Source organism: Cladophialophora yegresii (genome assembly GCF_000585515.1).
Source record: "Cladophialophora yegresii CBS 114405 chromosome Unknown aczIN-supercont1.7, whole genome shotgun sequence".
Classification (NCBI taxonomy): domain Eukaryota; kingdom Fungi; phylum Ascomycota; class Eurotiomycetes; order Chaetothyriales; family Herpotrichiellaceae; genus Cladophialophora; species Cladophialophora yegresii.
The window spans coordinates 2,793,985-2,808,178 of record NW_006913051.1 but is presented as its reverse complement, the minus strand read 5'-3'; the positions used below and the strand labels follow the sequence as shown (position 1 = coordinate 2,808,178).

The window sequence follows — 14,194 nt, the reverse complement described above, 5'->3', positions numbered from 1 at the left end:
GCTGTTTGGAGCTTGCGTGGGTTGGCTGCCGCGTAGGCTGTGACACGTCTGGGCCAGGGGATCAGGGAAATCAATCTCTTGCGGGAATCAAGATCTCCATCTGAAACTTGTAACGTTAGGAGAGGGAGGATCTCAGACCTAGAAGACGCTATGCGGACATGGAGATCCCATCCGCCAGAGAGTCGTCTCTAGGGAGGTGCAGTGAAACTCAGTTCCTTGTCCGACCAAGGGAACAAGGATCAGTAGATACGAAGACCAAAACTGCGAGGTCCGGCCTCAAGGAGAGCTCAAGGACGACGGCCGATCGCTTTCGTAGTCAAGACTTCAAACTGTGTTTCGTCGCTAGCTGTCTGTTGCCCAGCACAATCGATCATCCACATGCAGGTACCAGAAAAAGAGGGTCGGGCGTGTCGACGAAAACACTCGCGGCCAGAGCAAGATATATACTTGTTTCGGCGGGCTGTGAGGGATCATGATTGATCCTGCAAGTAATGGGTCATTTCGCCACGCCTGAAGCATTGCATCTGGCCACTTGCTCCAGCTGAAACTGGCCGTAACTGATTTGCGCAGAAGAGGCTAGCAGATCGTGATGGTGACAGGGAGACAGGGACAGTTGGACTTGCGGCTCCTATCTTCGTTCAGGCTCGGCAGTGGAGCCAGTTAAAGGAGGCGCGCCCGTGGCCGTGATTGGGCTCGGCCCACTGGCAAAGCCTCTTTCGTTTGTCGCCTGGAGCCACTCCGAGTCCTGCCTGGGCTGCTTCTAACTCCTGCATCTGCGGTGAACTCGACAAACACAAACAAGTCCATCACGAGTCCACGCTCCCATCCGCATTGCAGTATACCACTTCTTTGTTCTTTGCTCGATTATCTGCAGACCGAGCATATCCATTCGTTTACCACGATTCTCGTTTTCTTTTTGGCCTCGCCTCATTGCTCCCTCACCGAGTCGGTCCTCCTGTCGCGCATCGAGACTGCGTGCTCTTCCCCTTTCGCTGGCAGAAGGTGTATTTCTTTCCTGCCGGCCAGAGAGGAGTACGACGACTTTACCTGGCCTCATCACCACTTCACCTCACCCCAACACATTACATTGCTAGCCCTCGACCACGCAAGATCACAAAGAAGAGGCTCCGTCTTACGCTGACTCCCCTTTCGGCGTGCTTGCTATTTTCAAACCACTTTGTTCGCCTAATCTGCACTGCTTACGCCTGCGAATCGGCCCAACGCTCGTCCACCTCCGTCCTCGTACACTGCGGCCAGACCACGGGCCTCTAAAGATTGCACCGCCCTCCTCGATCTTATTGTTCAGCTGAACAAATACCCTCTGCCTTACATCCACGCCAGTTCGCAGTGCTGGCGATCGATCTCCCTGACGACGAGTCGGTCGCCATCTTATAATGTCGTCTCACAGCAACAGCAGCTCCGCGTCGCCTCCCCGAGTACCTCCCCATATCCGCCTCAATTCAGGCCAGGGTGATATAGTGAACAGCAATGCAACTAGTTCGTCGAGGACGTTAGTCCCCACAACCTCAAGGCCGACAGCCTCCAGATCGCAGCTAGACGCTGTTTACACCCAAGAACAGGTACAAGGCTCAGCCGAAAGGCTACTGCCCCCTGTGTCGGGCGGCTCAAGGAGGCTCAGAGATGGGGTTTCGCCCTTGAGGTCGCCCGTTCGCTCGAGTTATTCTTCCAGAAGGTCAAGTTGGGAGTCGGATCGAAGCAGGGACAGCGGAGGCTTCGAGAACCCCTTTCGAGACTCCAGCCAGTCGAGGCCTGGATCACGGGCTGGCAGCGACGACAACGATGTCAACACCCAGACAGTATCAGAAAAATTCAATATCCTACCCTCCTCGGGCCTCCTTCTATTTCCCGAAGACGTCGAAAAGGACGACTACCTACACAACCCCGATCCGAATGACAAGGACCGCGACTGTGATATATTCAACAAGCGAGGCTTGGTAAATGTTGGCGGTCTTGCGTTCATCACGTTAGGGATATTGACCCTGTTCGTCGGATACCCAATTCTGTACGTTCCCACGCCTAGGTTCCGAACACTCGGTGCTGACAAGATTCTAGGACATTTGTACAAAAGATAACCTCAACACCCGATCCCTGCGCGGGCAGCAACGCTTGTATAGGAAGCGGCAAGGTACCCCACTTGAAGAACATGCGTACGAGCCTGATTGATCCCGACACACCTGAATCGGCCAAGACGAAGACGGACTACCACGGCAACACGTGGAATTTGGTCTTCTCAGACGAGTTCTCCAAGCCTGGGCGAACATTCTACGAGGGAGACGACCCGTACTGGACTGCAGTGGACATCTGGTATGGTGTGACACGAGACTTGGAGTGGTACGACCCGGATGCAGCCACCACGAATGATGGAGTGCTAGAACTACGCTTTGACGCTTTCCAAAATCACGGCTTGAACTACCGCTCCGGCATGCTGCAATCGTGGAATCAGATGTGTTTCAAGGGTGGCCGATTAGAGGCCAGTATATCTCTCCCTGGACGGGGCGACACGGTCGGCTTCTGGCCTGGTTTCTGGTCGATGGGCAATCTTGGACGACCAGGTTACGCAGCAACCACTGACGGTCTATGGCCCTACTCCTACGCCGATGTGTGCGATGCCGGTATCACCGCAAATCAGAGCTCCCCCGACGGCATCAGCTATCTGCCCGGCATGCGACTCCCAGCGTGTACATGCTCTGGCGAAGACCATCCCACTCCCGGCAAGTCCCGATCTGTCCCTGAAATCGATGCCCTCGAAGCCAGTGTGGGAGTCCTCGACGAAGAAGGCAACGAGATCGGCATGGTATCTCAGTCTTTTCAGGTGGCTCCTTTCGACATTTGGTATCAACCGGACTACAACTTTGTCGAGGTGTTCGATTTCTCCGTCACCGCTATGAACACATATAAAGGTGGCCCGTTTCAACAGGCAGTTTCGGGCTTGTCCAACTTGAACAATGCGTGGTATGATGGAAACGCTTACCAAGTATACGCCTTTGAGTATACGCCTGGTGCTACTGGAGATGTTACCTGGTTCGTCGGCGAGCAGCCGGTCTGGCGTATGCAAGGTCAAGCTCTCGGACCGAACGGCAATGTAGCGCAGAGAGTTGTCCCCGAGGAACCCTTGTCCGTCATTGTGAACTTTGGCATCTCGCCTGGTTTCTCGCCCTTGAACATGACCGGGTTGGCTCCGTTGATGCCAGCTATCATGCGCATCGACTACATCCGCATTTATCAGGACGATAATGGCGAGGTGACCTGCGATCCTGAAGGGTACGAGACGACAGAGTACATCGCTAACCACTACGAAGTATATCACAACCCGAATATAACAACCTGGTAAGTTTGGCTTGGACAATCTGCGGTCATCCCCCGACTAACATACGTCTGCAGGGCTGATACTGGCTACGGGTGGCCGAAGAACTCGCTTGTTGACGGCTGTTAATACTAATACATAATGTCCCGGTGCGGTCCAGTTTCGATAGCCGGCTTGTGCTGGCCTGTACAGACGTCTGTTTCGTCCTGAGATTTAGCGGCATGGCAAATCAGCATCGCGGCGTTTTACGAGGGATTGATTTTGGAGAGCTGGAAATCTGGACTATTCGGAGTACCATCATGGCGGGTGTCGGTTTCCAAAATCTTGTCTACAACTCCTTTTACGACTGAAGCAGGGAATCATGACTTTTCCCGGAACATTCAGCGCGCAGCACAACTTTAGAGCGAGGGTGATAGCCATCACCGAAAAACAGCGAGATGTGGAGATGAAATGTCGAGCATGGAATGATTGCGCTGGAGAAGCGGCGATGCCAATGGCCAGGCTGTGGAGTTCTGGCGACACTGGGAGGTGGATGCGAGAATATCCTTTGTCTTGCTCAATGGCTCATCGACGACTGACGCGTCGACACATTACTATTAATGCAAGCACAATCGAACAGTCCCTGCTGGTAGATACTGAACTCAATGTGATGCGTGAACAAAAGGCACGTGCTTAGCCTGATAATCCTGCAATGCCGAAGGTTATTGCATCGTTTACGCGTGCTTCCATATGTACTTCGACCTCTATTTGACTATGCGCACTCTGCGCTCGGGCTGACTTATTTGGGAGCAATATATGGAGTAACACGTCGTTACCACGTTTCACGTCAACCTTGAGTCTCGTGTCACGCACCATGTTCTCGACCACCTTCTCAACCGCGAGCAGCCCAGCGCCAAGGATCTATGCAACCGCTGAAGAGGCAGAGGCAGCTGCGGCAAACGAGCGGCGTCAAGCCCCAGCATCCAGGAAGAAGGACGACTACGAGACAGTCCAGAGCAGGCAGCGCGCGGAGATGATTTTGGGACAGTACGATCTACTGATCAAGTACGCAGTGGAGAACGGGGTTGTAAGTTGCCCTCTGAGTCCTGGAATCCGCTGGATCGTCGTGGCACTAAGACGCGCATCGCTAGTCGATACCGCAGACGAGGGCTTATTTTCGGAAGGTATCGTTGGGCATTGACACGGAACCGATTGTCAAGAACTGGTTTTCGTAGTTCCTTGAGCTTGCGTGAGCAGCAGCCGGTGCTCCAGCTGGCTGCGAACGGTACGTCGGATGTCTCGACCCGTTGATACCCCGGGTATGGCTACGGGTACATCGACTGTCCATCAAAGTTGTATTTTTTTATATGAGAGGAAAGGAGTATGATCAGCCAGATGCTCACACAACATCAGTGGCTTGTCACACATTTACGCAGGCCGTGAGCACTCAGTAACAGCGACGGAACGCGATAAGATGAGATGCCCTAGGTGGCCGGAAAAACTTCGGCCTGCCCTCAAAAAGTTTCATGTACGAGTGCAAATACTATTCTATGCGCACACCGCAATACCTACGAACACTCGTCGTCGCTGCTGTTGTCGCCGTGATGTCTCTGGAGGAGAAGTTGGCCAAGATCAAATCACCCAATCTTCAAAGCCAGAAGCATGTATGTTATGGTCTCTATAAGTGGCAGCCGTATACTGACGTGAAGAAGACAGCGGTGGTTCTGTCGTCGATCGAAGAAACCCTCACCGAGCAGAAGACGAAATTTACACCAACTGCATACTTTGCTGCCCTACTCGCCCTTTTAAAGCAGTCTGCTTCCGCTGGTCCTGACAATGATGTCGTTGCCTCCACCATCTACCTCCTCGACCTCGTCACCTCTCATGTACCCGCAAACCTCCTCCGCTCCCAATTCAACACAATCGCCTCTCTACTGGCGCCCTTTTTGAACGCTTCTAGCTCGAACGCACCGCTTCTACGGTCGGCAATCGGATGTCTCGATTCTCTATTGGTCGCTCAGGACTCGGCAGCATGGAATCTCCCGCAGACACAAACGAGCCCGAGGCAGGCTATCCCGGTGCTGCTCACACTAGCCATTGACACAAGACCCAAGACAAGAAAAAGAGCGCAAGAGGCATTGACGACTGTTCTGAAAAATCCTCCACCTGGACCAGCTATTGATCATCCGGCTGCTGAGCTATGCGCCGTCGCGGCACAGAACAACCTGAAAAACGCGGTGGATCTAGCGCACCAGACACGGCGGCAGAGAGGCCGACCAGATGACAGCCATGAACCGGCAGTGATACATGCCCTTCAATTGACCAAGGCCGTGGCTGTTGCTTCGGGGGGGTGGCCGAGCAAGAAGATCGAATCACTATGCGAACTGCTACTGTCGATATCCAGATCGAGAAATGACTACTTGGTCATGAGTGCTTTCGAAGTGTTTGAGGTCATATTCGAGGGCATGCAGGACGTAGTCTCGTCGTCAAAGCTACCACGCCTGCTCGAGGCGATAGTCGACTTGAAACCCGCCCAAAACGACTCGCAGCTGGTCCCGTCATGGATAGCGATCCTGTCGCGAGGCTACGGTACAGCAGCTGTGGTCGAGACGGAAGAAACTTTTGCGAAACTACCAGACCTGTTTGATCTTGTTGCGGCGTTCTTGACAAGTCCGTCTCACAATATCAGGGTCTCGGCCTCGGAATGCCTGATTTCGTTTTTTGCCAACTGCATACCAGACAGCGTCATCTCTGATCCATCTGTTTATGACGAGAAGCTGCTGGAACAGATCTCGAAAAAGGCACTCGACCTGCTGTCCGTCAAATACCAGCCGGCTTGGATGGAAGTCTTCGGTACACTATCAGCTCTGTTCGACGCTCTACGATGGAGAGGCGATCCCTTCCTCCTGCCCCTTGTCAAAGCCATCGGCGAGCTGCGCGGCAACGAAGGCTTTCAAGGCAAGAAAGAAGCCGATGAAGTCCTCGGTCATGCCATCCGCAACCTTGGCCCCGGCGCAGTGCTGAGTGTGCTCCCCCACAACCTCATCAAGCCACAACCGGATCAACCGGGCAGAGCATGGCTGCTTCCCCTGCTAAGAGATTACGTGTCGAACACTAACCTAGGTCACTTCAGATCGGATCTAGTCCCGCTCAGTGAAGCGATGTACCAACGCGTCATCAACCACGGCGACGTTGAGAAGACTATGAACATCAAGGTCTTCGAGACTGTGGTACAGCAGGTCTGGGCTACACTGCCGGGCTATTGTGACTTACCACTCGACCTGCAAACGGCCTTTGACCAGCCTTTTGCGGAGATGATCTCGAATCTCCTGTACAAGCAGGCTGATTTGCGAGTTGACCTGTGCCGAAGCTTACAGAACCTTGTTGAATCCAACCAAGCCCTTCTGGCATCCGATCTTTCGGATGAAATGCTGCAGCTTGAACGGAGGTTGTCACGTTCGGACGCGCAGAAGAATATGCAACACCTGGCTCAGTTCGCAAGCAACTTGCTTGCCGTACTCTTTAATGTTTACAGCCAAACGCTCCCGCAATCACGAGCATACATTCTACAGTGTATCAACAGTCAACTGAGCATCACACCAGAGAAAGACCTAGTAGAGACGTTCGAGAGAGTCTCTAAGATGCTTCAAGACGCCCTTCCAAAGGCCGACCAGCCGCCGTCAAAGAAGGAACAGAGCCAGGCCTCTGCAAGCAGCCTGCCGCCTACATCCCACACCCTACTCGACCTCGTCATTGCCCTCTCAGTCCACTTGCCCCGATCGACGTTCGCCTCCCTCTTTGCCATTTGCGCTGGCATCATCACCAACCCGGCCATTCTCAAGTCTGACCCGCAACTCATTAAGAAAGCGTACAAGCTTGTGCCTCGATTGTCCACCTCCCCAACCGGAACAGAGGCTCTCAAGGACCGAAGCAAGGAACTGCAGGAGCTGATGCTGCGTACATCAGAGATGACACCCGTTCCTGCTCGACGAGATCGAATTCTTGCAATCGAGACCATTGTCTCATATCTCCCTCCAACAGACCTCCACTTCATACCCAGCATTCTGAGTGAAGTTGTCCTTGCCTGCAAAGACAGTAACGAGAAAGCCCGAACAGCTGGTTTCGACCTCCTTATTACTGTGACAAACAAAATCTCTGATTCATCAAATCCGCCGGACACGACGATTCGCAATCGCCTTGTTCCGCATATGCCTGATGACTCTCCAGACGCACCCGCCACCCTCGAAGAAGTCTTCACCATGGTCAGCGCCGGATTGGCAGGCGTGGCGCCGCACATGGTGGCTGCAAGTATCATCGCGTTAAGCAGACTGTTCTTCGAGTACCACTCCCGACTGACTGACAAGACGAAGGAGGAACTCGTTGATACGGTGTCAATGTTTCTGCAGTCTAACAACCGCGAGATCGTCCGCGCGGTGCTTGGTTTTGTAAAAGTCATGGTTGTTGTGCTGCCTGGGCAGATGCTGGAACCGAGGATGCCGAGTATCATGCCCGGGTTGATGGTGTGGAGTAAGGAGAATAAGGGCCGGCTCAGGGTGAAGGTCAAGGGCATTGTAGATCGGTGCCTACGCAGGTTTGATGCAGCCAAGGTGGAAAGCTGGGTTGGTGGTGAGGACAGGAAAATGGTGGTGAATATCCGTAAACGAAGGGAACGGGCGAGGAAGAAGAGGAAGGCTGACGAGGACCCTGAGGAGGACGCGGAGACTCCAGCCAAGAGATACGACAACGAATTCGACGAAGCAGTTTACGGCTCCGAGGATGATGAGTCGGAGATCGAAGGCAGCGGTGATGAAAACGACGATGACGATGACGACGATGCCACGACAGGCGTGTCAATCAAAAAGCCTCATGAGCGTGGAAGGAGGAGAAGTGACCAGTACATTCGTCAAGAAGCCGAGGAAGATGAGCCCCTTGATCTTCTCGACCCGAGGAGCATGGCAAGCATAACGACCAAGAAACTGGGACGGCTGCGGGATTCGGATGTCAAGTCGAGGAAAACAAAGGCTCAATTCAACGAAGACGGCAAACTCGTATTTGGCGGTGAGCAAGACGATGGCGTCGGAGATGATACGGTTATGTCTGGCGGCGACCAGCAGGACAATTCCGTTAACGCCTACCTTGATGCCGTTTCTGGTGCGGACGCCGTCCGAAGAGGTCAGAAGGGCCGCTTAAAAGTCAAATCCGGCATGCAGAAGAGAACGAAGCAAGAAGGGCGGCAACGTGAGAACGATGAGATGGAGCTGGATGTCGAGGAAGCCAGACAGGTTGCCAGACAAATCATGCAAGGAAGTGCGAGCCCCAAGTTCCCAGGCGGCAAGACGGATGCCAACAAGCAGCGGCGAGGCCTGGGCATCGAGAAGCGGAAGGATGGACCGCAGAGACAGAAGTTTCGAGGTGGAAGTGGCGTTGGGAAGCAGCGCGGTGGAAAGGTGCAGTTTTCGGGCAGGAGGGGAGGACGAAGATGAGATAAGAGTCCTCTGTCGTGAGCTCTCTCTACTCTGCCTTCCCCTCTCTCTCGCTCGTTCAGACACGATGATATGAAGAGATGAACCATGGGGACAAGGGTGGGCGTGTTGTACGGTGCTGTCAACATCCTGTTATTTCTCTACCTTTGCTACATTTTCATTTCACCACTACAGCTCTTTCCCAGCTGTCTAACACCTCAATTCTCTATAATTTGCACCCGCAGTCGCCATATCCTTGGTTCGCATCTCTCCGCATGACCCATTCAACGACCTCTCGCTCCCCTCGAAGCAACCAGTTCCTTGGACAACCTCCACCAACCATACAAGGAGCTGGGAGTATGTTAGTTGGGCTGAACTCTCGCAGGACAGGAGACCTTCTCACCTCGGCTGTTCCCTGTGGGTGTGCAGTCTCGCAATTACTTGATGTAACCGCCGCCGCAAAATGCCCGAGTGCAAGGGACAAAGCTCACGGTGTCAGGGTCGGAGGTTTGCGCGTCCCTGATGTAAAGGGCTTCAGAGGATCCGTCGCGCTTGATGTACAAGGGCAGAGGAGCTGCGGAACCGTCGTCACGTTTGATGTAACCTCCGCCGCAGAATGCGCGAGTGCAGGGGACAAAGGTCACGGTGTCGGGGTTGACGGAGTCTGGTTCACGGACGTTGAGGTTGGTTGCAGTTGGCAGGGCCAAAACAGCGCTGGTCAGGCCCAAGGCCGAGAGGAGAGCTGTGAACTTCATATTGTTGGATTGTTCAGTTGAGCTGGATCGGGGTGCTGTTTGGAATTGTCGAGTTCTCGGTGCTTCGTGCTGCGAGATGAAGTCTGGTGGTTTGCTTCGAGATGAGCTGACTTTATAGGAATTTGAATCCTCAACCACCGGCTACGGCCTTGATCTCCCTTGAGCTCTCAAGGCCTTGGCCCTTTCTCGCGTCTACTGTGTATCGGGAGACTACAGGAGCAGCACGAGGGCGATGGCGTAAGCCAACGGACCTATCTCGGTCGACGTATGGTTTCTTCTGTGAGACCTTTTGGCCAGTTTTGGCGCCACAATCCGTCGTGTCGGCTACCCGGTCAGTCCTATGTGATTACACCTGGGCGGTGACATGGCTCCTCTGCCGCCTCTCGACTCAGCATGGCGTCGGGGTTACCCAGAGGCTTCTCTCAACAGGACGACGAGCAAGTATCTCGGCTCCTGGAGATGCTGCTTACAGAGCGGAGCTTCCCCCAACCATGAGAGTGGTCATGTTACCTCGACGCGTGAGCCAAATGCCGCGAGTCGAATGCATCCTTCGGGAAAGCTCCTTGACGGGAACATCGCGCGATGCTACTCGAGCTGACTGCTGCTCCAAAATGTGTTCCGAAGCAGCTGCGTGAGAAATCCTTCCAGAGACAGCATGTCCAACGTGCCCGCAAGAGACTTTGGGCAAGACAGGATATACGAGGCGATAGTCGATTCTATCTTCACCGCCTGCCGCAAACACGCAGCACCCAGCGATTGCACAACGCCGAATCGAGTTCACTGGGAGCACTATGGCAAGCCTGCAAGCGTTCGCCTTCAACGTGGTGGACCCTTGAGCTTGTATGTACCAGTCAGCCTAATACGCCACGCGACCTTCAGCTGCAGGCCCTGGCATGTCCGGCCCACACGGTACGAACCCTTTACTTACTCTTACCAAGATATCGAACAATCGCCAGATGCAGTACACGCGTTGATGTGGGGATGCCACCATGGACCAAGAACCCGCTAATTGGGCCGTGTCGAGATCTGGGACAGGGGTGTGCTCGTGGCTGCTTACGGATCATGCCTACTCCGTACAATACGCTGGTACGACCAGCGTTGCCCTTCAGCTCTGTCCAGGAGATAGGGCTGAGTACCTGTTTCCATGCTCGGGTGCCCAACATTATTTGGAAGAGAGAGTGGCGGTCAAGCATTCTCTTTAGCTACAGCTTGGTTGTTAGTCCTCGGGCCCTTTGTCTTACTGCGGTGGAAAGGAATTATGTCGGCCTGACCAGCAATAATCCTGACCAAAGGTCCCGTTGGAGGACAAAGTGATCCGAAGGCCTGAAGCAGACTTGCCTACGCATACGGAGCAGCTCTATCTGCTTCCCAACAATGGTTGCTTCCCTCTCGAGTGCACAACAGGACTATCTCGAACACAAGTCACAGAGAGATCAAGAGTCCGTCTGCATGTCGAAGACCGAACATCAGGCCCAGAAACGATAAAGACGTGTCGTGGACTTACCCTCGTCGTCACCTGTGGCGACCATGGATCGTTTGCCACGCTGGACGTCTCCAAAATGGCTACTGGGCAGGAGGAACGACTACCAATATTCAGAACTAGGTTGCCCTCATCCAGCAAAGCACAATACATCTCGAAGATCTGTGATCATGGTCGTCTTGCTTTCGGCCTGGACTCTCTCACTTCTGGTCATTTCGCGTCGATTATACTGGGATGGTAGGAGGGACAAAGCTTTGGAGCTCTACAGTATGTCTTCCACATGTGGCATACTTGCACCACGAAACTCAATCCCTGCAGCACCGTTACAAAAGTCGATCGAATATGAGGTCAGGACGTTCACCCAAGGGCTCTGGGGCGACCACTCAATATACCAAGGGGCGCCGAACGAGACAAATACCGCAGCATGGAAGGAGATATCTCACCGTAGGTCTACCATCCGCAACCCTTTGATGCTCCGATACTTACAGCGGCCGACACAGTGGGCATCATCAAACTGGACGACAGCCAGATTTCACAGCTTTCGCAGCCGACTATCCGCTACAACCGAGATCCACGATACTCTGCCGGGGCGATCGAGATGTTCCACAATTTGCACTGCTTGCACCACCTGCGGATGCATGTTTGGGCTGAGCAGCCCGAGGTGTTCTACGGTCGAGATCCGACAAAGGATGAAGCTGCCGCTCATATTGGTACGTCTTGGACTCACCGCCACGTACAGCGGACAGTATCGATCAAGCTAACTGTTCGCCGCAGATCACTGTATCGACCATATCCGACAAGCCTTGATGTGTCAGGGTAGCACCGATATCATCACGTTCCGCAAAGATCATAAAGACCGCACGGTTCCGAATTTTGACGGACCTCACGTATGCAGGAAGTACGAGCCCATTGCGCAATGGGCGAGAGACCACAAGGCATGGAACATGACTCCGGAGGGTGATGATGACGACGAGGATGGACAAAGTAACGAGCATGAGCATGGGCGCGGGCATGAACACTGACCTCTGCGTGGTAGTGTACGCGAGATACGATTCCAAATAATCCGCCCGGTCCACTCCGTGACAGTCAGCAGCGGAGACGTGATATAGGTGGGACCATGTCAACCCGCAAAAGTACATAGTGTGTGAGCGCAGAATAGATAATGTTTCACTGATCCTGCAGGGTCTGCTTGTACGTATGGAGCACATTAGTACTTGTCTACGGAGTACTTGCATGTACATCCTGAAATTCTGTACCCGTATGCGCACGGGTAGGCTGATAGTATCTGCATCAAAGCTGAAGCTGAATTTAGGGTATTGTCGGCGACTCCGAACGGAGTACAGTAGGGATCCACGGGGACCGTGGGACCTCGCAGCCAGCCAGCGAACCGACCAGACCAGAGCAATCAACCAGCCATAGTCGCACCAGTCGATGCATGCTACGGCGTATGTACCTAGGTAATCAATATATACCCGGTCAGGAAGGTGTTAATTAAATGTGCGCCAAGTATAGATCCCAGGCCATACCCTGCTCAGTTAACGCTATTATGTCGGATTACCATAAGTGGTAACCAGCTTCAGTGTCCAGTGACTAAGTAGTTACCGCGGCGGGCCGATGAGCTCGCCCCGCCCCGCTCTGAACTGTATACTTGATCAGGATACTCCGTACTTGATCAGGATAGATTAACTGCCGAACAGCTACGCCCTTGATTCTATATCCGTGACCTTATCCATCAGGGTACAGTACTCCGTAGAATGCGTTCCGTGTGCAACCACGCACATTAGCTATAGTAATTACCTAGTCAGTCCATAGGCGGGATCGAATACCACGTGCCGTACTGTGTGCTGTGTAGCCATTAGGTATGTGGTTTCATTGCCGATCCGACAAGAGGCGATATTTGCATTTTTGTAGTTCTAGACCAGATCGCATCGGGTTTCTACCTAGGATTCGGGTCCCCGTATGCTTCCACTTCAGTCAGCGAGCAGGCGACTTTGTGGATGGGCCGGTGGGTGAGCAAGTGAGTGGATGTGTAGGTGCACTGGCCGAGCGAGTACGAAGGCGACGGTGGTGAGCTGCCGCGATGGAGTGAGCGAGCTTTGCACCACCGGTAATTACGTACTTTGCACTGTGACCGTGACACAGGACTACCTACCTAGGGTGGCTAGCCGGTATTGTGCAAGTAATTAGAACATCCAGCACCTGTTGTGTTTGAAACAGTGGTGACAGTGACCTGCTGAGCGAACAAGCTTCTGCGCCATCGCATGTAATTTCGTCGTGGTCGTGCGGCGACAGGACTACCTTGATAGCTGACTGCTCCGTATGGTACAAGTAGAATACACAGTACCCGTGGTGTAAACGCTGCGAGGCACCTCTCGTGGGAATAATGTAATTAGTGGTACTTTGGTGTCTTCCTTTCCGGTTCGCGCCATGCAGGTAGAGTCGAGACTCACCGCATGTGCTGGACGGGATACGCGACGTGACGCGATCGATCTGAGACGTGCCATATGCCATTACCACGTCAGGAAAGAATTTGTCCTCGGGTGCGAGAAGGGGCATCGGGCACTTGGATGGGACCAATGCAGCGATGTGGACGCATAATCAGGCCCGGGCCCCGAGTCTGGTCTAGACCACCCACGCAGACCTTGTACCCGATCAGTACAAGAAGACCACAATCGATACGGTGCCGGGCTGACGGTATGTCTGGATGGAGCCGGAGATGGCAGCGAGAGCTACTCATGCACGCCCGGTATAGATGCCGGTTATAGTACATGTACCCTGCAAGCCTACCTAGTTGGGGCAACGTAGTGGCCGTCCCTTCCACGGGGATCCAACAACTTTACACGTATGCCGTGCTCGTTACTTTGCCGCGAATCCTGATTCATGCGCCAACAGTGATGAGCAGGTGTCATGTTCGCGAGGTGGACCACGAGTCCTCCTGGCCTTGTGACTTTCATTCGACTCTGGAGCTGACTGCACACTTTATCGTCGCGCCAGAAATTTGGAATGGCCCCCTGAACCGTGGAGTGAAGGAGTCCACTCTAAGAATACCTCGCGCCATACGGACGAACAGTCCGCCACGTATACATACGAGATACACCCGACAGACCACACCCCCGATGGAGCGCGTCTACATTCGCGCTTAGCTCGCTGCACTTGGTTCCGGAGTCGAGGTTCACCCTCCGTCGCTCAGGCG

At 53.7% G+C, this 14,194-nt stretch overlaps 4 protein-coding genes across 4 annotated transcripts; all 4 read left to right on the top strand.

The window, feature by feature from the left end:
- Positions 1-1,394: 1,394 nt before the first annotated feature.
- Positions 1,395-3,454, top strand: A1O7_10121 (serine/threonine kinase 32; the record flags this gene model as incomplete). Its single annotated transcript, XM_007764105.1, has 3 exons — positions 1,395-2,023; positions 2,074-3,348; positions 3,403-3,454. The coding sequence occupies 3 exons, from the start codon at positions 1,395-1,397 to the stop codon at positions 3,452-3,454; spliced, it is 1,956 nt and encodes a 651-aa protein (XP_007762295.1).
- A 724-nt stretch (positions 3,455-4,178) lies between these two features.
- Positions 4,179-4,505, top strand: A1O7_10120 (uncharacterized protein; the record flags this gene model as incomplete). The annotated part of the gene is made up of 1 exon (XM_007764104.1): positions 4,179-4,505. One exon carries the CDS (start codon positions 4,179-4,181, stop codon positions 4,503-4,505), a length of 327 nt encoding a protein of 108 aa, XP_007762294.1.
- Positions 4,506-4,908: 403 nt separating this feature from the next.
- On the top strand, positions 4,909-8,787 carry A1O7_10119 (uncharacterized protein; the record flags this gene model as incomplete). Its single annotated transcript, XM_007764103.1, has 2 exons — positions 4,909-4,968; positions 5,017-8,787. The coding sequence occupies 2 exons, from the start codon at positions 4,909-4,911 to the stop codon at positions 8,785-8,787; spliced, it is 3,831 nt and encodes a 1,276-aa protein (XP_007762293.1).
- Positions 8,788-11,270: 2,483 nt separating this feature from the next.
- On the top strand, positions 11,271-12,023 carry A1O7_10118 (uncharacterized protein; the record flags this gene model as incomplete). Its single annotated transcript, XM_007764102.1, has 3 exons — positions 11,271-11,445; positions 11,502-11,711; positions 11,776-12,023. The coding sequence occupies 3 exons, from the start codon at positions 11,271-11,273 to the stop codon at positions 12,021-12,023; spliced, it is 633 nt and encodes a 210-aa protein (XP_007762292.1).
- Between the last annotated feature and the right edge of the window lie 2,171 nt (positions 12,024-14,194).